General features: G+C 57.5%; 7 protein-coding genes across 7 annotated transcripts; 4 read left to right on the top strand and 3 right to left on the bottom strand.

Annotated features, from left to right (window-relative positions):
• Window positions 1–1,477: 1,477 nt before the first annotated feature.
• Window positions 1,478–5,825, top strand: UV8b_06940 (uncharacterized protein; the record flags this gene model as incomplete). Its single annotated transcript, XM_043144437.1, has 3 exons — window positions 1,478–1,628; window positions 1,832–5,723; window positions 5,786–5,825. The coding sequence occupies 3 exons, from the start codon at window positions 1,478–1,480 to the stop codon at window positions 5,823–5,825; spliced, it is 4,083 nt and encodes a 1,360-aa protein (XP_043000372.1).
• A 1,599-nt stretch (window positions 5,826–7,424) lies between these two features.
• On the bottom strand, window positions 7,425–10,444 carry UV8b_06939 (uncharacterized protein; the record flags this gene model as incomplete). Its single annotated transcript, XM_043144436.1, has 6 exons — window positions 7,425–7,716; window positions 7,805–9,231; window positions 9,316–9,413; window positions 9,486–9,820; window positions 9,934–9,970; window positions 10,438–10,444. 6 exons carry the CDS (start codon window positions 10,442–10,444, stop codon window positions 7,425–7,427), a joined length of 2,196 nt encoding a protein of 731 aa, XP_043000371.1.
• A 1,063-nt stretch (window positions 10,445–11,507) lies between these two features.
• UV8b_06938 (uncharacterized protein) lies at window positions 11,508–12,905 on the top strand (the record flags this gene model as incomplete). Its single annotated transcript, XM_043144435.1, has 5 exons — window positions 11,508–11,669; window positions 11,731–11,844; window positions 11,959–11,975; window positions 12,032–12,182; window positions 12,300–12,905. The coding sequence occupies 5 exons, from the start codon at window positions 11,508–11,510 to the stop codon at window positions 12,903–12,905; spliced, it is 1,050 nt and encodes a 349-aa protein (XP_043000370.1).
• Window positions 12,906–13,082: 177 nt separating this feature from the next.
• UV8b_06937 (uncharacterized protein) lies at window positions 13,083–16,344 on the bottom strand (the record flags this gene model as incomplete). Its single annotated transcript, XM_043144434.1, has 5 exons — window positions 13,083–14,994; window positions 15,047–15,129; window positions 15,181–15,274; window positions 15,325–15,941; window positions 16,009–16,344. 5 exons carry the CDS (start codon window positions 16,342–16,344, stop codon window positions 13,083–13,085), a joined length of 3,042 nt encoding a protein of 1,013 aa, XP_043000369.1.
• Window positions 16,345–18,994: 2,650 nt separating this feature from the next.
• Window positions 18,995–20,515, top strand: UV8b_06936 (uncharacterized protein; the record flags this gene model as incomplete). The annotated part of the gene is made up of 2 exons (XM_043144433.1): window positions 18,995–20,226; window positions 20,323–20,515. 2 exons carry the CDS (start codon window positions 18,995–18,997, stop codon window positions 20,513–20,515), a joined length of 1,425 nt encoding a protein of 474 aa, XP_043000368.1.
• Window positions 20,516–21,748: 1,233 nt separating this feature from the next.
• UV8b_06935 (uncharacterized protein) lies at window positions 21,749–22,709 on the top strand (the record flags this gene model as incomplete). The annotated part of the gene is made up of 2 exons (XM_043144432.1): window positions 21,749–21,823; window positions 21,912–22,709. The coding sequence occupies 2 exons, from the start codon at window positions 21,749–21,751 to the stop codon at window positions 22,707–22,709; spliced, it is 873 nt and encodes a 290-aa protein (XP_043000367.1).
• Window positions 22,710–23,149: 440 nt separating this feature from the next.
• On the bottom strand, window positions 23,150–25,049 carry UV8b_06934 (uncharacterized protein; the record flags this gene model as incomplete). Its single annotated transcript, XM_043144431.1, has 3 exons — window positions 23,150–23,981; window positions 24,090–24,857; window positions 24,943–25,049. 3 exons carry the CDS (start codon window positions 25,047–25,049, stop codon window positions 23,150–23,152), a joined length of 1,707 nt encoding a protein of 568 aa, XP_043000366.1.
• Window positions 25,050–26,061: the final 1,012 nt, after the last annotated feature.

Below are 26,061 nucleotides of genomic sequence, written 5' to 3'. Positions count from 1 at the left end.
GGCACGTGAGCATCAGCACAACTACCGCTACTCGAGTCGGTACAAAAGGGCGCTCAACCAGACTGGAGCTTCATTGTTTGCTTGTCGCCGCCAGTGGAACTGGAGGTACTTGGCACACCTGGCAGGCGGGAGGAGCCAGCCGGACCATTCATTACATGGATGTTATGGAAGGAAGGTACTACTACGGAGCACTGGGGCACCTGCCAGTCGATAACCGTACGCCGCTAAGCAACGGGGGCGAGTCTACATAATAAGCAAGCACCAGCTTCCCTTAGGTACCTAGGTACCTAACCTTACCTACTCTCATATGTAACTCTCACATGTAGCACGTACAGAACCCACTTAGGACCCGTCTTGTTCAATACATTGTGCGGTACCTCTGTGCTCCTGGCTGCCAGGCGGGAGCAGCCCGACGACACCGCTGGGACAGGATGCTTCAATGCCATTCCAGATTTGTTGTTGACACCTTGGTAGCGCTTGCTTGGGGGTGCTTGCTTGGTAGTGCTTGCTTGGTGGTGCTCCACGAGCCTGGTCCGTCCCCCACGCCATCACGGCTCCATGGATCCCATCGACGGCGAACCTGGGCCTAGCACTTGGGCATGTCCGCAACCCTCAGAGTATCAACGTATCAACTATCAACCACCCGGCCCCCCCTTCCTTCCCAGCCAGCTGACCAATGGCCTGCTGGGGCCGAGATGAATCAGCGTCCCAAGGCAAGTCCATGCAGCCCAGCCAGGTTGCTGGGCGTTGACTTGGGGCCCCACCCCTCCAGTCCGCAGAGGCCCCCCCGGGCCCCAGCTCTTCACGCCAAGCCCCAGCCGTCGGCCTTGACCATGGCCGTGCTGCCTGCTGTTCCCCTCCCTGCCTATCCCCAGCAACGACTGTTAAGCCTTCACCTGTCCGTCTCCTTTCGCCTTCTCCCTCTCTTCCCATCCCATCGCTCGCCACCATCACTTCCGTCACAGGTCTCTTGTCTGCAGCTGGGCCTTTCCCCTCCCTATTCATCCCGTCCCATCCTGTAATCGCCCTCATCTCTCATTCTTCATCAGCCTGTCGCACAGATCCTCTTTCTGCACGCTCCCTTGGCTCTTTGTAGAGCTCGCTTCTCCAAACCACCCGCCATTCCCACCCTCCTTTTCCCCCCCCTTTTTTTTCCTTTTGGCAACCACCGACCATCGGTGTCGTACCGAGCCTAACTCTGGGGACTTTGCTTAATCCTGTGTTCTGAACCCACCTGGCTGAACATCTCTCAAACGCCCTAGGACCCCAGAGCGACATTCCAACGCCGTCCGCCTCTTGCGTGCTTAACTTCCGACAGGAACATATACACTCGCACAACAACAAAGCTGCACACTTGCTCATCCCAACGTCATTGACAATTGGGGAGCGTCTCGTCTCGTCTTGCACCGCAGTGGCCCGCACCCGACGTGCTTGATACAAAACTTTTCGTCCTACTGTGCATCCGTGACTGTTCATCATGGAGCAGCAGCCTCAGCAGCAACAGCAACAGCAACAACAAAAGCCGCAGCCCGGTGTCGCTGGACCTGCTGGGAGAAGGCTGCACATTGCCCATCGGAGAAGCCCTTCAGAGCTGACTCCGTTAATGAGCATGTTTGCCAATCCTGGAAGTAAGTTTTAGTTGCCCCTGAGGTCAAGTTCTCTCCTAATGTCAACGTCCGACATCATGATGCTTTTGTTTATGCATTTCCCATACCGCCTTATGTGGTGACATGCAGCGAGACCTGATGTTTGACTGCCCTGTACCACCACATGGCTGATTCTCAGAATGCTGATCTTTGTTTTTTTTTTTTTTGCCCTTCCCCTCTCGCAGTGGAACAGTTGGCAATCCAGCAGCAGATTGATCTCTTGCAGCAGCAGCAGCAGCAGATTCATGCGACTCATCAGCAGTATGTCAACATGGGCATGATACCTCCGGGCCAACCTCTCGGCCCCAACGGCCCCTTTAATCCTTTGCAGCCCATGGCCAATGCTTTCCAGTTTCCGAACCAAATCGGACAGCAGAATTTGACTCCACCCAACCAGTCACATTCACATCGCCGTAATCAGTCGGCAATGCCCAACATGGGAATGGGTCCTCCACCGGCACCTTCTTCTGGTGCCTCGGGATCCAACTTTGGTAATTTTGAGGCCGCTCCTTCACAGAACCGAGAGAATACCGGTGGTAGGGGAGGACGTGGTGGCTCTGGCGGCGGACATCAGCGACGGCACTCTCTGGCCCTAGCTGACGCTAAGAAGGCCGCCGAAATTGCGCAACAAAAGCGAACCACCAGCGGCTTCCAGTTTCCGGCTCCAGCCGCGTCGGGATCTGAGAAGCCAGAAGATGAAAACAAGCCAATAACGTCATCGAATCTGGACGTCCCTGCTGCTCAGGTCTCCAGCAGAGGTCGTGGTGGCCACGGCCGAAGCCAGAGCATGGCTGTCAATGGCAGGGGGGGCTCGGGCTTGCGCTCGAGCGCCTTTAACAGTGCTGGAGGCGATGGTGAGTTCCGTCGAGGCGGCGGACATGCGCGCACGGGGTCGCGCAACTTTGAGGGTAATTGGCGCACTCAGGGACAGAATCAGGATTCTTCCGCCAACGTTGGCGGACAGAATTCGTCCTTCCAGCCTGGCCATAGATCTCATGGATCCATCAACCAGTCCGTCTCATCCATTGGCGCCTTCCAGTACACCCCCAATCAGCCTCAGCTGCTGCAGCTGCCCGGTCAGATGATTATGCCGCAAATGTACGGGCAACAGCTCAACCAACTTCAGCTGAGCCAATTGCAAGCCCTTCAGGCCGCCCAAATGACTGGTCAGCCGTTTGCAGGCCTCCAGACGTCTCAACACGCTGGGCAGCTTGGTGGGCAGCAGCAGCAACAACAGCAACAGCAGCAGCAGCAGCAGCAGCAGCAACAACGAAAGACGTTGTTCACCCCTTACTTTCCCCAGGCGTCTCTTCCTGCACTTCTTAGCAATGGTTCACTTGTTTCCGGTATCCTTCGGGTTAACAAGAAGAACCGCAGCGATGCCTATGTGACCACGCCAGATGGCCTCCTGGACGCTGACATCTTCATCTGTGGAAGCAAGGATCGCAACCGTGCCCTGGAAGGTGACTTGGTGGCTATTGAGCTCCTGGACGTTGATGAGGTGTGGTCTCAGAAGCGAGAGAAGGAGGAAAAGAAGAAGCGCAAGGATATCATAGACACTCGTTCCGGTTCCACCAACCAAGGAAGTCAAAACTCTGGCAACAACGAAGACAGCAAGCCTTCCGAAGGCGGTATCCGACGGCGTGGAAGCTTGCGCCAGCGACCGACCCAAAAGAAGAATGACGACGTGGAAGTCGAGGGTCAGAGTCTCTTGCTCGTGGAGGAAGAGGAGATAAGTGATGAGGCGAAACCACTGTACGCCGGTCACGTCGTGGCTGTGATTGAGCGCGTCGCAGGACAAATGTTTTCCGGTACCCTGGGCTTGCTGCGTCCCAGCAGTCAGGCTACCAAGGAGAAGCAGGAGGCAGAGCGCGCTGCCCGTGACGGTGGTAACAACCGTCATAACGATTCGCGTCAGCAGGAAAAGCCCAAGATCGTCTGGTTCAAGCCGACAGACAAGCGCGTGCCGCTTATCGCCATCCCTACCGAACAAGCTCCACGAGACTTTGTCGACAAACACCAAGAGTACGCCGACCGCATTTTTGTGGCCTGCATCAAGCGGTGGCCTATTACCTCGCTCCATCCTTTCGGCACTCTGGTGGAGCAACTCGGCCGCATGGGAGACCTCAAGGTGGAGACGGATGCCCTGCTCCGCGACAACAACTTCTCCTCGGACGAGTTTTCCGACGCAGTTTTGCGCAACGTTGGGTTTGAGGACTGGTCGGTTGCCAAGGAGGAGGAGGCCGAGCCGTCGTCCCGTCGCGACTTTCGAGAGGAGACACTCTTTACGATTGATTTCAACGGCGGTTCTGAGCTGGGTAACGCCATCCACGTCAAGACCCGCCCGGACGGCAAGATTGAAGTAGGTATCCACGTGCCGGACGTGACTCACTTTGTCAAGCCTAACTCGCTCGTCGACCGTGAAGCCAAGAAGCGTGGCACCTCTGTGCAACTCATCAACCGCTTCTGCGCCTTGCTTCCACCCAAGCTGTCTGGCGAGTTGTGCTCACTGGGACCGGACCAGGAACGGTTCGCCATCTCCATTGTATTCAGCGTGAACCCAAACAACGGATCAGTTGCTGAGGGAGACAGCTGGGCTGGCAAGAGCATCGTGAAGAGCTCTGGCAAGATCGCATTGAACGAAATCGACCAGGCTCTGAAAAACTCGCAAGACTTGAAGAGCGAAATCGTACCCGTCAAGAGTCTGCAGATTCTTCAAGCGGTAGCTCAAAAGTTCCGCGAAGCACGCCTCGGTGCTGGAGGCGAACCCATCGCCCCCCTGCGTTTGTTCCAGCAGCTGGATGACGAGAACAACCCCGTGCAGCACAACATTTTTGATTCCACTGAAGCTCTCGAGCTAGTGGAAGAGCTCATGCACAAGGCCAATGCGTACGTCGCCCAGCGTCTAGCCGAAGGCCTACCGGAAAAGGCTTTGCTGCGTCGTCAGGCATCGCCGAGCCCTCGTCGACTGCAGACGTTTGTTGAGCGCATGAACGCCCTTGGTTATGACACGGACGCCTCTGGAAGCGGGGCCCTCCAGAATAGCTTGTTCAAGGTGGATGATGCGGACCTGCGAAAAGGTATGGAGACGGTGGTGCTCAAGTCGATGCACCGCGGCAAGTACTTCATCACGGGCAAGACGCCTAAGCAACTCTGGCCTCACTACTGCCTCAACCTACCTCTGTACACGCACTTTACAAGCCCAACCCGTCGTTACGCGGACATTATCGTCCATCGTCAATTGACGGCGGTGCTCTCTGAAGGCAAGTGCGAGTTCACAGACGACCTGGATAGTCTTGTCAAGACGGTGGAGTCTTGCAACACCAAGAAGGAATCGGCTCAGAACGCACAGGAACAGAGCGTTCATATTGAATCCTGCCGCACCATGGACAAGAAACGACAGGAGGCCAATGGAGATCTCATCGCCGAGGGCATCGTCCTCTGTGTGTACGAGTCAGCCTTTGACGTGCTCATTCCCGAATGGGGCTTTGAGAAGCGGGTGCATTGCGACCAGCTGCCGCTGAAGAAGGCGGAATTCAGAAAAGAGAAGCGAGTTCTCGAACTTTACTGGGAGAAGGGTGTTCCCAGTTCTGCCTATGTCCCAGAGGACGAGCGCCCCAAGGCCGCCGCTTCTCAGCGAATGAACAATGCCATGGCAGCAGCTCGGCAGGCTGAGGAGGCCGAACGAGCCAAGAAGGAGCGTGAGGAAGCCGCGCGAAAGCAGACGGTCACGGGCACAATCTCTACGGATGATGTCGACGCATTGTTCGACGACGATGACGAAGATAACGCGTCCGACATGACGGAAGCCATGGCGGGGGCGTCCCTTGCCGAGCGCCCGACCCAGAGTGTGCCTGGATCGCCTGCACGCCCTTCGCCCAATGCCGGCAAGCTTCATCGGGCACGGTCCGACTCGAAGGTGCCGGTGGCCGAGTCGGTGGAGGCTCGCTTGACCAACAAGGAGAAGTACTTGAAACTATTCAAGCTGAGGGAAGAAGGTGGAGACTACATTCAGGACGTGACGGAAATGACTCGGGTACCCATAATCTTGAAGACGGACCTGAGCAAGAGCCCACCGTAAGTTGAAGACTGAAGCAACGTGATGATGGCGGCACAATTACTGACGAGAGACTGGGCAGGTGTCTTACTATCCGGTCCCTGAACCCATATGCCCTTTAAGTGAAGACGGAGATGTCCCAGCTCGGACGAGTAGAAGTATTGACATGGGAGAAGTTTTGGGCGTGTACCTACGGGGAGGGAGGTGGAAGAGACGGAGATGACGGGAGCAAAACGACGAATGGTTTCTGTCTTGCACTGGGCTGGGAGCTCACTCGGTGAGCAAGGCCGTGTGTGTTTTTTGTACATGCAGAGAGCATCATGCGCAAGTAGCAGACGCGGGATTACAGAGTGAACAGGCAGGCAGGCAGGCTGGCTGGCTGGCAGGCAGCATGCAAAGGCGAAGAGAGAGACGAAGGAAGAAAAAAAGACGAGTATGACGAATAACAAGTCAGATGCAAGACGAGCCAAGAACCGAGAACCGAGAACCGGTCAATCGCACTCGGCGCACCAAACACCACACGTGAAATATGCTGCTCTGCTGCTCTGCTGCTCTGCTGCTCTGTCAGGTAGGCAACAACAGATGGCGGCCATGGGAAACGAAGCTGCCGTTTGAAGCGTTTGTTCAGCCCCGCGACATGGTCTTGTCCATTGCGTCCATTGCGTCTCCCGGGTAGTCATCTCGATGGGATGTCCTAGGTACCTAGGTACCCGGCTCCGCACCCGGCTCCGCACCCCGTTAGGAGGTAGGTACCTTGTGCAAGGCCGGCATCCGATGCAGTTTATACGATACAACTCGTCCAAAACCAATATAAAATAAAATGAGAAAAAAAGGAGAAAAAAGAGAAAAAGAGAAAAAGAGAAAAAAGAGGGGAGGGGGAAAGGAGAGAAAACGGAGAAAAAAAAAGAAAAGAAAACAAGTCTCTGGTTGGTTTGGAATTCAAGGACTGGACGGGCGCCCCGCTACGTAAAAGCGTCACGAAGCAAACAACGCATGCATGCAGGGTCCGGTCCGTCCGCTCGCTCGTCTTACCCTTTTTTTTTTTTTTTTTTTTTTTTTTTTTTTGTCACAAGTGAGTGCAATGATTCCAAGACATCGTTCATGGTACTCCGTACGTATAATCAACTACCAGAGCACCTACCAGAAGCATGCATTGCCATTGCCCTTTTTTTCCACAGCCAGCTTCTCGCCCTCTTTCCACTGCACTCCACCGTCCGGCTGCAATACACGGCCCGCCTCCCCCCCATCACTCTGTCAAAGCTATACACTCCCCTCGCCCAACAATGTCAAAAGTTGCTCCAGCCAGGTCGATTGTCCTCTCCCCGTCGTCGCCGTCCCTTTCCCTCCGCTACCCGGCTGCTTCCTCTTCTGCTTCTGCTCGACGCTCTCGCTCAGGAGCCCCACGTCCACGGCCATGGTCCTCGCACCACTTTCATTGACCTTGGCGGAAGCCCGGAACAAGGTTGCCACTTGTTGCTGACCTGAGGATATCTCGAATCAACCGTGTTGCGTCCAGCTTGAACTTTTCTTTTCTTTTAATCCTTGTCGGAATACAATATCCGGAAAACTAACGGCCCAAGTCCCTACCTGGGGTCCAGTCACAATAACCTCTCTCGCTGTATCTTATACAATTCGGACACGACGCCAACATTCCCCCCCCCCCCCCCCCAAACGCTGGCTGGCATGCCCACTACTATCAGGTCCCTCCAGCCGCCAAAATTTCAAAATGGCCTCGCGTCTAGGTATGCTTGAGCCTTGGCCCACGCAGACTTGTCAGCCCTTGGCAGCTCGTCAGTAGCAGCAAGCGTCTGTACCCCCTGGTTGAGGGCGCTGACAAAATCCACGCAGATGCGAAAGTCGTCCGTCAGCGCTTCGGCAAAAGGCACAAACGTCTCGGGAAACGCTTCCAGTCTCTTGGCTCGTCTCTCCTTGCTGTCGGCGGCTTCGTCTTCGTCGAAAAATGTCCGAAGCGCGATGCCTAAACCAATATCAGGCTCTTGCAAAAATGGTAGTCTGCGGAAAAAGAAGAAGAAAAAAAAAAAGTCAGTTCAATGTCCGCCATGATGATCAAAACGACCTAATCCAGTTTATGCAGCCTCACTTTTGGCTAATGTCCAGATAATCATCCCTCTCTCTTTTGCACTGTCCGTACATGAACATGGAAGCAACAATTGCCTCAATCAGGTCGCGGTCCGCCTCGCGTACCGCCGTGGACAGGGAGCGGAATGCCAACAGGCTCTTGTTAAGAGGCCCGGTGTAGCCATACACCTGATGTCGCAACTTCAGGAGGGTTCCGCATTGGCTAATCAGCACCAAGCTCGCCTTTTCTTCTTCACTACCCTTGCGCGGCAAGCCAGCGATGCCCAGCTGATGCTTGGCACCAAGAACGCCAAGTCGAATCAGCTCAAACGCAAGCAGCGCAGCCTCGTCGAGCCCCGGAACGCCAGGGCGGTCCTCGGTCGCGTCCTTGAGGGCCAGCAACGTGGTTGCCAGAGCATTTCCCCACTTGGTCAGAGTATGCGAGTCGTTGACATAGCCTCGTAGGTGAAGGAATCGCCAGATGGCAACAGACGTCACCATTTCCGTGCTGTCAATACCCCGTATCTTGTTCTCCTTGGCAACCGTCTTCTCCACGAAATCCGATTTGGCCAGGGCCAGCACTTCCAAGTAAATGGGGCCCGCAAAGTCGGCGGGGAAAACGCTCCGCAAGTCGCTCTCCTTCACGTCCCAGGTGCCAACTAGCTGGGAAGGAGGGGGTTGCAGGGCGCGGTGATTGATGGTGTAGGAAAACTTGGGGTCGAACCAGACTCGCATCGTAATGTCCTTGTGTCCAATGCCTCTGTGAACTCGAGGGATCATCAGACCCAGAGCCTGTTCCTTGACAGAGACCAGTTTCGTGGTGACGAGCTTCTTGTACTCATCCGACACGACACCGTCCAGTGTAGGTTGCACGAGTATCTGACCGTGCGTTATACTGTTCAGGTTTCGTGCGCCAATGAGCCCAGTGTTGAGGTAGTGGAAGAGTTCTTCGGGCAACTGGAGGCCGAGGTATTCGTGATTATCTTTGGTCAGGTGGTCAAAGTCATTGACAGTGACCTCGCCGTTTTCGGCAATGTAGATGAAGTGATGGACTGCCATGCGAGCCTTTCTATACTTGTCCAGCCAACCGGCATCTTGAGCCTGCAGGATGTCGTTAAAAGAGGCGCATGCGTTGGCGACGCCCTTGTCCGATGTTCTGAGGATGTTGACGGCATCGCCAATGGTGAAGTGAGCTGGATACATGGTGCTGTCCAGGAGAGGAGGGAACGTGGGGAGAAAAGACGTCCCCGTCATAAGCAGAGCATCGATGAGCATGGGCTCACCAACGCTGAGGGCTCGCATGACTTTCTTCTTGGAAAGTGCTGTGACCGACTTCGTTTCCCAATCCAGACTCCGAATGACGGAATCCCTGATGGGGTATAGTAGAAGCTCCTGGGGACCCATGACGCCAGCACACTGATCCGAGTCGATCAGCTCAAAGTACGCAAGCTGTGAAAAAGTGTTAGTCCTTTCCCCAGAGCCGGGTCCGTTTTGTCGCCAATGTTGCCTTCAAAGGTGTGGAGGGGATCTTACCTGCGCACATGCATTGTAAGGAGGGACGAGAAAATGGAACCCTCGTTTCCTAAGGATGCCCTGCAAGAGGGGATACAGGTTCTGGACAATGTAGGCACCTACGGGACATTGAACGAAAAGTATCAGCACCCGGTCAGAAAACAAAGGACTATGCCATGGCCGAAACCTACCAGGATTAGCTCCAAAGGTGGTGACAGCGCGTTCGGCCTCTGAGCGCGAATAGAGGGTCCAAGCCTCGTCTGTTTCCTTGTTTGCTGCCCTCCGGCGCTTGAGACCAACTTCGTCTTGCCCAGAAATGGATTGTCCATCAAATACAAAGAAGGGAATGATGCCGTGCTTCTCCCACAAGTCTAGATTCCGACTGATGTGCGTTTGTATGCCGGTCAAGCCCCCAAGGGCCGAAAGAAGGGGTTCATGGGCAGGAGGGGTGTCAAGAAGCTGGTTCAAGTAGTAGGTCGCATCGACGGCAATGGAACAGTCTTCGAGCTCGGAGATGTCGTACGAACTATAAAAAAGACATGGATAGTCATTAAGTCAAGTGTTTGGATGTTGAGGAAGGGTGAGGTAGACTTTGGGGCTGATGGAGGAAAAGGAGGGAATGATGCGCTGCCAACATACGTTGCCTGGGCATTGACATAGGAGTCCTCATCGAGAACTAGTCATTGCCGATAAGAGTTAGCTTCAGTTTCCGCTGATTGCGAGATTCCCCCTTTTTTTTTTTTTTTTTTAAGAAGCAAAAGAGAAAAGAAGAAAAAAAAAAAAGCGCGAATCGCCGAGAAAAGGAGAGGCGGTATGACAACGTAAACACCGAGACGAGGCACATGGACCTTTGGAGACACAGAACCAGGACTGCGAACGAACCCTGGAAGGGGTGAGAGGGGACAGCGAGTCGCAGGATATCGAAAGTGTAAGCAGGTGACAAGAGTCGTTGAAAATGCCGAGTGTCTGGGAATTTGAATGCGGAAAGCGGCTCGAGCGGATAACTTGACCTCCAAAGTGCACCCGCGATTGCTTCGCACAGGTTCCCGACAGCATACTTGGAAGGGTTCGGAAAGCCCCAGCACCCAAAAAAAAAAGAGAAGAAAAGAAGAGAAGAAAAGGAGGGCTTTGAACATGACTCACAAGGCATCCTGACCAAGACCGATGGCCGCAAAGGCGCCGGGATTCCAGGAAACGAGTTTCGCTCGCCGACTCGCGTGGCTCCTGAGCAGGAGATGGTGGTTGCGCCGACGTAAGTCGTCGAAGTGGTTAGTTAGATCGAGTCGGCTGGAGTTGTGTGGGTTTTCAGAGAAGGCGCGTTTGGTCTCAAGTTGCTTGGAGCCCCGGTGGGGCCCGCCAGAGTCCAGACCAATACGTCAGGTCAGGTCCACCCCGGTGCGTCCCTCGCAGGGAAGCAGCAAGTGGCCAAGCCAACCCAAGGTGCGTGCGTGCCTGCCTGCTTGGTACAGTGAGTGTGTGGCGACGTCGTCATAGCTAGCATTTGCTTTTTTTTTTTTTTTTCCCTCCTCTTTTTTTTCTTCTTCTTTTTTTTTTTTTTTAGGTCAAGAATTCTCGCATAAACAAAATTCAGAGGCGGAAAGGCGCCAAGTAGCTTTTGCTCAAAAAGTGAGCTTGAGCTTTGGTAAAGATTCAGAGTTGGCGTCTACTTGATCTACTCCTGGTCCGCAGGTATTTAAACGACGCAAGGCACTCCACACATGCAGCTGGCAATTCCTGGAATAATGCCTACTTAAATATGCAGGCAGGCATGGCCCCAAAGTTTACTTGGTGCGTCTTGTCAAGTGCCGGTGTCATGACAACTTGGCGTCGATGGAGGCATCGCCAAATGCCTGGCAGCACCTGGTTGCGGCTGGTGCGGCTGGTGCGGCTGCAAGGTACAGTACCTATGGGCGCACGGAGCAAGCTCATGTCAACAACGATCCGCCGCCAGAGAACTTTGCCAAATCAGAATATCCCAAGGCGGCCGCTGCCAGATGCTGCCCATAGCCATCCAAGTCAGCCAGCAGATTGATTTCTTCGCACTTCCTGAACCCTGTTCTCCACCGCTCAGTGACCTTCATTCTCCATCCACCTTCAAGCTTTCCCCACACTGCTCTCTGGCTGGTCAACTCCATGCCCGATGAACCGGCAATTCCGTACCTCTCTTCATCAACACGGACAGAATCGTGAACAAAACACCACCCGTACGTACCATGCCATCCGCGTCGGCAAACCTCCCCATCATAGACCTCTCGGGCCCTCAATCCGAGGTAGCAAAGCAACTCGTTGACGCCGCCGCGGACCACGGCTTCGTCTACATCAGGAACTGGGGCCCCGACTTCCCCGCTACCAACGTCGACGAGGCATTTGAACTGGTACTGCAACCGCCCAGAACCCGCCTCATCATCCCGTCTGGTGCTGATTTCTGGCGCACAGTCCAGAAAGTTATTCGCCGCTCCCTTTGAAGAAAAGCAGGCATGCTCCATCCAGAAGAACAACCGGGGCTGGACCAGCATGCATGCCGAGACGCTGGATCCCAAAAACCAAACGGTAAGACTCGATCCAAGCAATGTAACGAAGTGGCCCAAAGGGCCCTAATTGCATGTGCTCTTGGCGTCGCAAAGGACCAACTGCGTGCTGAAGTGAAGAAATCTTGTTCGTCAGGTTGGAGATTTCAAAGAGTGAGTCGGTTCCCTCTCGGCGCTTTCGTTCTGAACCTACAGCACCAGGGTAAAAGAGCATTCAACTTTGGCGAGTTTGTCAACGCCAAAGCCCAACAGCCCATACCGCCCACCATCGCGGCAGATGAGGGCAAATTATCGGCCTTTGCCGACCTGTGCCGGTCGCTATGTCGCACCATCCTCGCTCTCCTGGGTCAAGGTTTAGGAGTATGTCTGCCTACACAACTTCCCCAAAATACGTTGGGCTGTAGCTACGACCCCCCCTCCACCATTGAGCCGAGCCGTAGAAACATTGCGGCTCCTACTGACCGGCGGCTACTTCAGGTCGACGGCTTCTTCTCCTCGGCCCATTTTCAAGCGCATTCCGGGTCTGGCAGCATCCTCCGATTCTTGCGCTACCCGCCACCCTCGACAACCTCTCACTCGCCAAACGACTTTCGTGCTGGCGCGCACTCCGACTACGGGTCCATCACTTTGCGTTTCCGCCTCCGGGGCCAGGCCGGGCTTGAAATTCTCCAAAAGGACGACCAGTGGGCTCCTGTTCCCGTGTCGCCCGCTGGCACCGAAAACGACCCTAGCCCGCCGATTCTGGTCAACATTGGCGACTTGCTGTCGTACTGGACAAACGGACTGTTCAGAAGTACAGTGCACAGAGTCGTGTTCCCCACCAATGCTCAAAACGGGACGACGGATGGCGTCCGAGCAGAGGACACTTCTCAGACGAGGTACTCGATTGCCTACTTTTGCCACCCCATGAACAATGCATTGCTGGACCCGGTGCCGAGCGACATGGTTAGAAGCTTTGCGCCGACGGCTGGCGCCAAGGACGCCAACCCCTACGCCGAACGTAAAGTCTTGACTGCTGGTGAACATCTGTTGACGAGGTTGAAGGAGAGCTACGGAGCCCTGTACAGCGAAGAGAAGCATTGAGAGGGTGAGTGCGGGGAATAGGAGCAGCAGAGTCGGTAACGCCACGTCCAGACACTCTATACAAGCTTTGAAAGTCTGGAGTTCAAAGTCCTTTTCTGGTTACAATGCCTCGCTCGCGTACAAGTTGACCACCACCTGCTTGTCTTGGTGTCCATCTTGCAGACGCAACCCCCCGGGTCATACAATCCCGCAATACCACCTCCGCCACGGATCATGGAATCCGTCATAGTATTTCTTCTTGATGTTCTCGTCCTCCATTATGCTCAAGTGGTCCAGCATGCGCCAATCAAACACCGCAATCCAGCCTCGCGTCCTCCCAGGCAAGTCCCTTCTGGCCCGCTCGACAGCCGCAACAACCTGCCTCGTTTCGTCCGCCTTGGCCACCGTATCGACCAGGATAATCACGCGCAAAGACCCGCTGCCCAGCGCGGCGCCAAACCCATTCGCCGCAAGCCAGCCGTCCATATCCGCGGCCGCTCCCGCCGCGCCATGAGCCTCCATGAGTTCGACGGGCCTCGACAGCGCACCAAGTGCTTTCGTCGCCAGCAGGATCTTGCAGTCGGCCAAGCGGCATTTTCTGCCGGCAAACTTGCAGTACTCGAGGGTCTCGGTCTTCCCCCCTGCGTATGAGCACCGGGACGGAGAAGACGGCATGGCGAGCAGGGTGCGAGCGGTTTCGAGCCGAGACTTCTCGACTGGGTCGGCAGGGCTCGCGGCAGTGGGCTCGCGCGCTCTCGTGTCCTGCGCAAGAGACCCCACGGGTTCTTGGCCGTGACGGAGACGGTCTCGCGGTGCTCCAGCTGCGGCGGACAGGGGGCAGGAAGACGCGGAAGGCTGGGAGGCGTTTCCGTCGACGTCTTGCAGAGCCTGGCGCGGCTTTTTCGAGGTTGACGCTGGGGATGACTGGGGGGCGGAAGAAGCCCGGCGTTTGGGGGTAGACGTAGCTGGCGACAAGGGCGCTGGTGACTTGCACTTGGCTGCATAATCTGATACTGCTGCGCCTGATGGGGAAGCGGGAGCCGGTCTGGCGGGACATGTCGCAGAAGCGGCACTGGATGGTTTGCCGAGTCGGCTGTTGCTCGTCGACTCCGCACTTGTGCTGCTCTCCAATGGCGACCGCTGGAACGAGGAGGGGGATTGCGATGCGCGCGGTGATGGAGTCGGCATAGTTGTGGCGGTCAGCTGGCTGGCAGCGTCGACTGCCCGTCCGCCGGGATCAGCGCTCTCGAGTCTAGCAATCCACCACAGGTTCTCCTGACTGTCGTCCGGATCTGGCGTCTCCCGGGCCTTCCCGGCCATTTCCTGCAGCTCGTCAAAGGTCACGCAGTCGGAGTAGTCTCTGTCGAAATGGATCCTTGTCACGGCCGGGAAGCGCATTGTCCAGAAGCCCACGTTGCCGGGCTTATCAAAGCTGAAGCATCGAAGGTCGAACACGGCGGGTTTCTGAAAGGCGACAGTCAGCGGGGCGTCGGCCTCGATCCCCGGCGGAATCCTCAGCTTGGTCGACCCGTTCTCGCCCAGGGGTGCTGGCGAGGAACAGGCATGCGCCACGAAGGCCTCGAGGAGCGGCTCCGCAATCTCCACGGCGCTGACCACGGTGAACTCCGGTCTCGACCGCCAACGTCTGACTTCTTCCCGGTTCTCCAGGCAGCCTAGGTAGAAGACGGTCCATTTCAGGCTGGGGATTCTGTACGTCTTCGCCTTGGCGGCGTTGAAGCCGGCGCCCACCACGGCAAAGTCTCCCACGTCGCCAAAGGTCCCGATGTACTCCTTCTTGAGCTTGATGCACGTTCCCGAAACCGCGCCGCCGGGGCGGGCGAAGTTGAAGTAGGGCTCGTCGGCCTTCAGCACCAAGCCTTCTCCCTTTGCCGTGATGACGCGAGAGAAAGCTCTCCGCAGCTCGGAGGCCGCCGTGCGGCGGTGAAAGTCGACCAGCGTTCTCGTCACCAACTGCACCCGGCCTTCTTCGCAGTGAATGACTCGTTTCAGGAGCTTGAACCGTTCAGAATGGCGGGTTGCCAGCAGAGACTGTCCGTCGAGGAGTAACATGTCGTAGTATACAATCATAAGATTCTCATGTGTGCGTGGTCTATGTCTCGTTAAGCCCGTTTCATCCGAGAAAGAGCACGTTTCTTACATACGGCGAGTCCATCTCGACATGGATCAATCGACCTCTTCTTGCCACGTGGTTTCGGATTTTGTGAAAGGGCATGATCCTGTTTTCCTGGAATAGGTCAGCGGGGAGGGCATTTCTGGGTAGAGTTCATTTACGGACCACATCATCGTGTACAACAAGCTCCCCCTCTAGAATACACTCCTGTTTCACGCTGCAACTTGAAAGTCCCAGTCCGAGGGACTTTTTGATCACGCTATCGCATGTCAGCAACAGTCCACTGGTGGTCGAAAGAGTCTCACTGACCCGTGTAGTTTGCACCTGTCCTCGGTGCTATCTTTCCCACTCTTGGAAAAGATTTGGATTCGCGAGACTCCATGAGCCAGGCTTACGTGTATTTGACAGTATTCACCATCGACCTTGTTCTCCACGCTCATGCGGCCATGTCCCATGTCAAGACAGTGCTTAATACTGCGACCTTTGCGCCAACTTTGTCTGCCTACTTTGATGCCGAGTCTCGGCCGCAACGCGGCAACATGACAAGCTTTAATAGGTTCAAGCTTCACGCCGTTCCTGAGTATGCCTCTTCTGAGAGACTGTAGAGTATCAATTGCTGTGGAGAAATCCTCCCGAACCTTGAGAATGAGAGGCAAGGCCCAATCGCAGCTTCTATAGACAAGTGCGGAATCCAAAATGAGAGGCTGGAAGTCTTTCAAAACTAGTCGCGTGAACCACTTGGCCTCCCTCGCAGAGAGCCGACGATAGACGTCTCCCAAAACATCACAAGGGCGGCGGGGGGCAAGAGTCGCCTGGGCACAACGGATGGACGGAGAGCTCCATATCACTTTCGACGCCAGTTCGTGCAAAACCTTGTCAATCTCCTCGACAGTGATTTCGTGGCTCTCGGCTCTCGTGGGATTCGGCTGCAAAACGATGAGTCAAGTTGATGCGCCAAAACCAAGTTTTTATCTTTGCAACAAGTACACCAACAGTAGCAGTAAGGATCCGTTCGACGCAATCAGCGAGATCGAACCCCAGGCCTGGTCGTTTATACCGAGCCAGTTCGGCCACGCGAGAAGCTCCCAGCATCAAGGCTTTGCCAATCAACTTTTCGAGTGTGTTGGTTCTGATGTTGTACACCCTGTCTGTCCGCTTCTCGGGCAGGAGGGTCGAAAGCAGAGCAGGGAGGTCTGTGTCGGGTGCGTCGATGCGTTTTCGGTGACGGGAAAACCAAGCAACGACGGCTTTCGAGCTGGGCTTTTTCAGGATGCGCAACTTTTGGCATTCTTCCAGCAAGTCGCAAACCAGTGCAAAGGAAACCGGCATCGTTGGTCTCAAAACGATCGAAGCTGTAGCCAAGATTTGGCCTCCAACAAAATCAGGGGTAAGAAGGCATGGAAGAGGAGAGGTTGTATCCAAGAAGATGGGTTGCCATTTGACGAATAACTTGTGCGGTGACAAATTTCTCTAATGACAAGTGATGGGTGCTACGACTGATGACTGAATGCGTCAGCGGCAGAATAGGTGCACGGGCAACAGCAGTCTGACAGCATGATCCAAGCGACCAGCACAAGCGTGAGTTGGGCAGGCAGTATCGATTCGGTCAAGGCAAGGCCGTCGTAGAGTTGCAGTACCAGGTCAAGTCGAATACAGAGACGCGTTGATGCGCGTAGAAAGGACAACGCGACAGAGACGGGCGGTCACGTGCTCAAGTAAGGATAAGTCTAGAACGAAACGAGCCCCGCAGCTTTATCGATTGTCTTTCACACTACCAGGTACTCCGTACCCAAGACATATCCCTGGAATGGAAGCTGCTCGCTACTTTTATCACGTTCACAGGGGATGGCAGGGCATTGGCTCATCTCAGGGGAAAATTGGAGTCCACTGGACAGAACCCAGGTTGATGATCATCCACCCCGCAAGTCCTTTTAGTGAACGGAGTTGGTGGAGCACCCAACTAATCCATGTCCATGGTTTCATGTTGGGAACGTTCAATGTTGTGTCTGGTTCTGCCCTAGCGTCCGCCTGCCATCACACTGTTGCTGGGAGTATTTTTGTCTACCTTGGGAACGTAGTTGTTGAGTACCTCCTAAGGTACCTAATGTACCTAAGGTAGGTACCTATGTAGGCTAGGTACCAAAGGTAGTTTCCTGCCAAGAGCAGATGTGTTTATGGCAAATTCTCCGGTGGCTGGTCAAGAAGAGGCCGGGCGATGTAGGTAGTCGACAAGATTGCGGAAGGAGTGCCCCAGGTAAGTACTGTACTCCGCATGTACATACCAGGCACGGACTTGGAGTACGCAAGAACCAGGCTGGTCCACCCGCGGCAGCCAGCGGTTTCGCAATGTCGCAGCCATCCGCTTGCAAACAATAAACGCTCCACCAGATCTCTTTGAGGTGCAAAGACTCATCCATCCAGCAAAAGGCAACAACTCGTACGGGCATTGCGGGCGGCCGCTTTTTCCCATGTCCTTCCTTTGGCAGCAATTGGCGGACCTGGTAGAAGCACCGGCAGAAGGCTGCGACAGAAGCGCCAGGCCCTCGAGTTCCTGGAATGCAACATGATGTTTGTTTGCCCGCCAAGCTGCGTGGATCCGGCCGCTACCTCCATCGCTCCTTCCGAGACACGACGGGGACACGATGAGAATTCCAAACAGGGCGCGACGACCAAAACACGGACGGGCGCAGGGAGCCGGGAATCCCCCGTTTCGCGTGTTGCGCATGGTCTGTTGCGCGAGCCCGATGACCGATGATCGATCCAAGCACGCCCCCGCCCCTTTCCCGCGAAGCGTCTGGTCTGGTCCGTCTGCCAGGGCTCACTGCTCAGCGCTGGCCCAGGTCGCCAGTGCTCCTTGTTGTTGTTGGCTCCCGGGCCCAGGCCACCAGACTGTTATGGAGGCGCCTCAATTTCGGGTTGGCAGCCCATTGACGCTGCGGCAACCCCCCCTGGTGACCTCGTCGCCCCGATGATGTTTCCGAATGGCTCGTGGACGCAGAACCAGCAACACAATTGCCCCCCGACTTCCCGACCACGACCACTTGGCTGCAGTCGAAACAAAAGGCTGGGCTTTTCGACGACGAAGAAAACGACATCAGGGAGCGGCCGTCATCTTTGGCGAGCTTGCAACTGTAGGCGGCTCCAAGTTGGTGGCGTCTGTCTGCTCTGGCAGTGGCCGGCCACGTGCAGCTGGTTGACCTTTGGGACTCCAGACACTACCCAGACTGCCCCTGGACGCTGCCACTACCCCCCCCCTCCACCAGAGCCCCCTTTAGCCGGCATTGAAACGCTGTAATTGCACGAGCAGCCAGGCACCAAAAGGCTGGATGGATGGTTTGCTCCTTCATTCCCTACAACCACGTTCCAACTCATGACTGGGTTTCTTTTTGCAGTCTGCGCCGTCGACCGCTTCTACGCTCTTTTCGACGAATATCGCCATCTAAGCCACAGCCGGCTGCTCATTGCGCTCGCTCCTCGCGTCGCCGCTGCTGGTGCCTCTGCACGACGGCGCAGGCTTCCCGCCAGAGGCCCAGGCCCAGCCCCATCCGCATCCGCATCCGCATCCGCTCCTTTCCCAAACAGACGCAGGAAACAACAGCAGCGCCACGGCAGCCGCCTCTCCTTGTTCAAAGTTGCCACGAGGCCGATGATGATGATGATGATGATGTCTTCGTACCAGCAACTACGTCGCCGCTCGCTCGGTGCCGATCCAGCTTCCGCTGACTTGTCGGTCGCCGCATCTGCTGCTGCAGCGGGACTACCAACTGCCACCGCCACCGCCACCGCCGCCGCCGCCGCTGCCGCTGCCGTGACGACGACGCTGGGCTCCCCTGAGCACGAACACGCACAAGCACACGCACAAGCACACGCACAAGCACCCCTGAGAGCAGCGCGCAGCAACTGCCGCCAGCACATCAACCACGACGACTCGCAAGACTCGCAGGTGCCAGACTCGGGCTCTGTCCGTGATGCAGACACGATGCCTCCGCCACGGCTGCCGGCAGAAAGCAACGCGGGTGCCTCGTCGTCCCTCACACGCCAATCGCGCTCCGACTCTGTTGCACGACTGCCAAACCGGCTTTCACTCACCTTGCCGATTGCCTTGCCGAGCAGCGACCCGTCGAGACCGATATGCACAGCCGCCAACTTGACGCCCTCGTCCGCATCGCCGGCTCCCGAGAACAAGTCTTCACTGCCTTGCCCTTCCAATGTCAATGAGTTCATCATTGCGATTGCCGCCAAGGAGCGAAAGGTTCTCGAGTTGAAGGAGGAGCTGGCGAGGGAGGAAGCAGAGCTCGCATCGTTGAAGAAGCAATTCTCCTGCGCAAACCCGCCCCATCAGAGGGCAAACACGCATCGCATGGATCTAGGCAACAGATCGTCGAGCACGTGCACAGCAGACCTCGAGGCCGCTTCACCCAGACGGAGCATAGACATGGAACGTAAGAGTCAGCTGCTTCAGACCCAAGGCACTCCCAACCAGAACAAAAGAAGAGTCCTGCGCGGCGGCCACACACGTGCGCTGTCGCTCCTCTCGCCAGCAAGGCCGAGTTCCGAGTTTTCAGCTCTGCATGACCAAGTCCAGGATAGCTCTCGGTTTCCTCCCCTTGACGGCAGAGCCAACCATGTCGCCCACTCTTCGCCTCCAAAAAGGGCATCGTGGCAGCCTCTGTCCCAGCAGAGCTCGCCCGTGGTGCCTCAGCTCATGCAAGATCTCAAACTCGGGCTGAGGGCGTTTGTGGAGGATATACGGCAAATCACGATTGGCGATGAGCCGATCAGGGGGCAGCCTCAGCAACGAAGCCCTCGGGGCAGCCACTCGCGCACCGCATCGTCGAGCCAAGCCCTTTACGCCGAGGGGGCCAGTCGTGGCAGGACTGCGCCAGCAGCATCGCAGACGGCTAGCACATGGGAACATGCCGCCGCCGCCGCCGCCGCCGCTGCTGCTGCTGCTCATGCCCCTGCGCCGGCTCCCCCGACGCCCAGCAGAAGACGTGAGCACGTCTCCCTGGAAAATCCCAAACCCGCGAAAAGCAAGCACTTTTCCTGGACCCCGCTAGGTTTTGATTCCATGGACGACACGGACTGGGCGAACTGGGAGTCTCCGGTTCCCAGCAAGACCACGCGTTGGAGCGGATCGACAATCCATGGGGATGTAATGGACGACATGCAGTCCATTCCCGAAAACGCGGCGGAAAGCGCCAAGCCAATGTAAGTGTGCGCTTGTTGGAGGCCGTGCGGGGAGATGCATGCTTCATCCGGGAGCCGCTGGGCCGGTTGCAAGGCTAACGCAGAAAGCGTCAATAGCAAGACGAGTGGCGGCCGCGAGGCGTCGATACTGTCTCCCACCAAGCTCGAAGAACTGCTCCCAAACGTGGTGAACCGGCTGTCGCCGAGCAATCTCAAACGGACGGCCAACAACCTGATGGACGAGTGGGAAAAATCGCTTGTGGCGCCTCCCGCGGCGGGGGAGGTGGCCAACAAGGAAAACGCAGCATGAACCGCCGGCACCGGACCAGCATCGGCGCGTTGCTGGTGCTGCAGCGCATCAAGGACGGCAAGCAGAGGTGCTTTCGACAGCGACTCTGTCGCTTACTGCTTGTGCTGAGCATGGCGGGCGGGCTCTCTGCCGACGCGGCCAGACGGCTCGGCGCGACGATCAAGGGCTACCTGGTGGCGTGGCTGCGGACCAGGCTGGCAGCGGGAGCCTTGCGGCATTTGTGGACGATGGCGCTGCGCGGCAAGGCGCACCAGACGTGAACGTGCTGGTGTGCCCGGTGCGCGGGCTCGAGAGGAGCAGCAGCAGCGGCGGCTGGGCCGGAGGATATATTGGTGCTATTTGGCAAGACGTACAAGCTTGAGTAGGGGCCGTTATCGTTGCATCTTTTGGCTCTTTTTTTTCCCCTTGTTTTATTTCCCCCCTCTTAGCTGGGTTCAATGTTGGTTGTTTCTCTGGGTTTTGTTGTACAAGATGCTGTTTGCCGGGGGGTGTCTTTGTTGGCAAGTTTGGACAAGTTTAGTCGCGACGACGATGACGATATGACAAGACATGACATGACGCGTAATGAAACCCGAGTCTTGGTCACATGCAATCAGTCAATATGCAGTCGATAAGCAGTCGATAAGCAGTCAATAGAGCTGGGATAGACGCGGCAGACCAGAGGGGATCGACTTGACCAGCTGCGTGCGCAGTAAGCAGCCAGCCGGCAGCCAGCCGGCAGAGATGGAGCGTGACCGCCACGCACTTGAAGTCGGCAGCCAGACGCGCCACCAGCGCGAATGCGAATGCGAATGCGAATGCGGCAGGGCAGCAGTGCACCTCGCACTCGCACCGCATGATGCATCGACGGATGCAGAGGGCCTACAAGTAGCGATTGATAGCTCCAGGCTTGGCTCGGCTTGGCCTGGCCTGGCCTGGCCTGGCCTGGGCACCCACCGCGCGATGCACACGCCTCCCGGGCAGATTCACTCGCCGCTGAAGAGCGCGCCGCCGTGCGAACTGCGCGCCTATATAAGCCGGCGACCGTCGTCCGTCGTCCGTCGTCCGTCGCCCTCTGCCCGGGGGTGTAGAGGGAAGCATCCCCATCGACTCTGCGCCAGACACCAGACGATAACTCGACCGCACGTTCCTCGCGCAAACGCCGAACCCCTTCCGCCTCGCGTGCTGCGTATCCCGCTCTCGCGCTGCGTATCCCGCTCTCGCGCTGCGCATCCCGCTCTCGCGCAGCAAGAAATGGCCGCCGAGTTCCGGCCGCTGGTGGCGCCGCTCGACGAGCCCCCCGCCGGCGACGACGCCAGCCTGACGGTGGTAAGTATCGACCAGACGTGAAACTGAAACCCCCCCCCCCCCTTCACAACCCGCGGACACGCTAACACATCACCCCCCCCCCCCCCAGCGGGCCGTCCGGGCCGTCCTGGCCCACCGGCACAAGGTGTTCGCCGCCGCCGCCGCGCAGCTGCTCGTGTCGACCCTCTTCCCCGGCCGCTTCGCCGTGGTCCCCATCGCCACGCTGGCCGGCCTCGTCGCCACCGCCGAGCTGGTCCACCTGCTGACGCCGGCGCCCCCGAAGCCCCCGCCCCAGCTGCGCGCCGTGGTCCCCGGCCGCGCGACGCCCCAGCTGCCCCGGGCGGACGGCTCCTTCCCCGCGCCCCCCGCCTCGCCCGGCCAGCCCGTCGTGCTGTTCCTCCTCGGCGTGCAGTTCAACCACCCCCGCGGACGGGCCGGCCCGCACGCGCGCGCCCTGGCCCTCCGCTTCCGCCGCCTCAACGCCAGCCTGCACGAGCGGCGCGCCGAGCTCGGCCTGCTCGGCTGCTCCGAGTGGGCGGGCGGCGGCGGCGGCGGCGGCGGCGGCGGCGGCACGCTCCTCTTTGCCTACTACTTCCGCGACGTGGAGAGCGTGCACCGCTTCGCGCACGGCGAGGCGCACCGCGAGGCGTGGGAGTGGTACGCCGGCGCGGGGGCGGAGCACATGGGCATCTTTCACGAGACGTACGCGGTGCCGGCGCACGCGTGGGAGGCCGTCTACGTCAACTGCCGGCCCGAGCTGCTGGGCGCGGGGGTGGTCAGGTGCGACGGGGTTCCGGAGGGCCAAGGGGGGGGGTGGCGCAACACGCTGGTCAGCGCGGACCATCCGGCGCTGAGGAGCCAGTGGCGGCGGATGAACCGGGATGCCGGGGGGGTCCCGAGGGGGTAGGCCGGGGGGGTCCCGAGGGGGTTACTTCCTGGCTCGGGCTGCTGGTGCTGGCCTGTTGGGCAAGCCGATGCTGGATTCTGGTGCTGGATGCTGGTGCTGGATTCTGGATGCTGATGCTGCATGTTGGATGCTGGTGCTGGATTCTGGATGCTGATGCTGCATGTTGGATGCTGATGCTGCATGCTGACGCTGCATGCTGAATACTGTTTGCGTATCATCCGGTCGATTTCGCCGTGTTTTCGGTTCCCCAGACTTTCGCGTTTCCCCTCGCTAGCAGGGACCGTTTCTTCGTTCCTTCTTTCAAACGCTGGCCTGCCCGCATGTCGTGGCACGGGCATCTTGATTAGAAGCGAAACACGCAAAAAAAAAAAAAAAATTAAAATAAAATAAAATTAAAAACCAAGCTCGTCCGTTGTATAAAGTAGCCTCACCTGCAAGTACTACGCCTGGCCAGGGCCCCTCGTGACTCCTGCCAGCCCCAGCATCACCATGTTCGTCGCCATGGCTCCCTGCCCCGAGAGCTTCACCGCGCCGTCAACCAGCGCCCACCTTCCGCTCCCCCATACCCTCCTGTCCACGCTCTCGACCGAGAGCCCCTTGGGCAGCGCAATCTCCACCCCCGCGTCAATCGGCTCGTAACCCCCGTTCACCACCGACACCAGCACCTGCTTCTCCCCGACCCAGCAGGCCGCGTCGACGACCCCGTAGCCGCCTACTGCCACGCGCACCGGCTTGCCTGTCGCGAGGAGATCCCGCACCGGCGGGTTCGCAACCGCCGACCCGAACCGGCCCATGATCCTCCCGAGCGAGTCGCTGGTCGGCCAGACCCACGAGACGATGGCCTTGGCGTCGTGGTTGAAGGCTAGCGCGTTCATGGCCACCTCCTCCTCGTCGGTGGGGTGCCTGGCCCAGTAGCCGTCGCCGTCAAAGGCCTGCGGGTTATGCGCCTTGGTCTTGGGCCAGAACCCCAGCCACGCCTCGTACCGCGCGAGGTCGTCGAGCCGGCGCGGCACGTCCTGCACGCTGCCCTGGCAGTTGTCGCAACCGCAGTCGCCGTACGTGGCGTTGCACGGCGTGCCCCAATGGCTGAAGGTGCTGTTGATGCCGATGGGGTAGACGTCTTCCATGATCAAGTCGGCTCCGGCAGTGTATTCCCCAAAGTAAAAGTTTTGGCAGTTGAGAGTGACGGAAACGGGGTGGTAGGGATCCAGTCGCCGGATGGTGTCGCGAGCCTTGGGAAGGAGATCAAACGGATCCTGGTGGCCGTCGGGTCTAGCAGTTACGCGCAAAGCATCATCAGCCCATGCCCCCCCTGGCATTTGCGGGACGGACACAAGTCGTGGGGGGGGGGGGGGGAGGAAGATAAAATAGGGCACTCACTCATCAGCCCCCCAGTACGAATACAAGCCGTCGAAATCTTTAATCACGGAAACCTGTTCCGTCACAGACGTCAAGTTCCGATACGCGTATCGCAAATCGTACATGTAGCGCAGATCCAGGGTATCCATGTACTGGTAGGTTGCCCGCGAGTCTTGCACCGTTGTCAGCGACACCATGCTGTTCAGTCCAAGGTCCTTGAACGTCCTGACTTTTCGAACATAGTCCTTGTCGCAGAGGAAGTTGTCGCAGGAAGCGTAAAAGCCAAAGGGTAGGAACGGCTCGAACTTGTTACCGGTCGCCGGGCTGCGGAACAAGAATCCGCCGTTCAAGTTGTCCAGCTTGGTCACGCTGCCCGTCTTTTTCTCCGGGAGGTAATAGAGTTCGCTGGTGGCAGTAACGTTACTAGTCCCCTGATCTGTAGCGCCAAAGAGGACGACTTGGTACGCTTGCAGGCTCGGTGCCAGGCTCTCCAAGCTGAAGGCGAAAAGGTTGCCCGTGGTGCTGACGTTGACGAGATTGGAAACGAGAACATGATTGTTCGAGACCAGGTTAATGGTGAAGACTAGTCGAGGTGCCGTCGCGGGACTTGCGAGGTTGGGCCATGATTGCCCGTGCCATGCGGAAATGCGCGCGTTTACGACAAACTCGGCTTCCTTGTCGCTTTCGAGGTAGATGCTGTAGCGAGGCTTGAACTGGATATCTAGAACGGGCCCGCCGGGGCGTGCTGCTGGTTCGACGGTCCTGCCGCCTGGCGCGAAGCTAGGATACCTGCCCCCAGGTAACACATAGGTTAGGGGCCGTTGAGGGCTTCGAGTCGACATGTCGGGGACGCGGGAGCCATGAAACAACGTACTGCGGCTCGTACGCCTTGCCACACCATCGCGGCCAGTCCGGGTGCACGCCTGTCTGCTGGGCGGCAGCGAAACACAGCAACGTCGCAAGCGCGGCAAACAGGCTCATCGTGGGCTACGTACTTGTCGACCAAGGTCCTGTGCCAGGAAGCCATGCAACGCAGGAGTGACGGATGTCTGAGAAGGCGAGTGTGGAGCGCGAGACGTCGACGTTTTATTGCCGCATTTTGCGCTGATGTGTAGCTGGTGAGAGGCTCTCCCACTCGGAATCGCCCCAGGGTGATCCAGATCCAACCCATGACAATCGGGACATGTTTAGACGATTGGAGGTAGAACGCTAATTGACTAGGCTGTCGAGTTGCATGGCAGACGGCACATGGGACGATGCAGCATCCACGGGAGCATGGAACAAGTTAGCCTCTAGGCAGGTGGAATATCCTCTTTGGGAGATGGGCGACGGGCCCTGGTATGCGAGGTACGAAGTAGCAGGCCAATGCCGTCGTTACCGAAGGTAAAGTTTGGACGGAAACTGCGTGGTGGAAGCGGTCTTCATTTGCTCGAGTGGCTGCATTTGCGCATCCACCAGGGAGCGAAGATTGAGGCGGCCAGTGCGTGCGTAGATTGTACCTGGGTACTCGGTACAGTCTAGTACCTCCGGGCCCTAGAGGATCCCTCCCTGACCCGCACACATCGTGGATGAGCACCCCCCCCCCTCAGGGTCCCGAGCCCTGACAATGAGCAATAATAGGCGCGGCAACGAAACGAGACTAATCATCACCAAGTACCAACTACCTCTTGGGTATCTGAGCGCGCCAATCTTGTGTCTGATGGGCTACGGATTGTCGACGAAAAATGTTTGCAGCGGCGACAACACTCCAAGATAGGTACCTAAGGTACCTCGGTAGGTGGTAGTCGAGGAAGGAAGAGGCTCGTCTGCGATTCACGGAAAACGGGGGGGGCAGGCAAGGCGGGATGCTGCCCGAGGCGGATGTGAACATGACATAACTTTCCTGCTCTTCGCTCTTCATTGGAAGGAGCGACTGTGGTGAGCCAGGGGGTACGGCGTTCTCTCGCGCTCCTAGGCGCTAGGTTTGCTGGGTTTGCTGGGTTTGCTGGGTTTG

The sequence above is a fragment of the Ustilaginoidea virens genome, chromosome 5 (assembly GCF_000687475.1).
Source record: "Ustilaginoidea virens chromosome 5, complete sequence".
Lineage (NCBI taxonomy): Eukaryota > Fungi > Ascomycota > Sordariomycetes > Hypocreales > Clavicipitaceae > Ustilaginoidea > Ustilaginoidea virens.
This window is presented reverse-complemented; position numbering and strand designations above follow the sequence as displayed.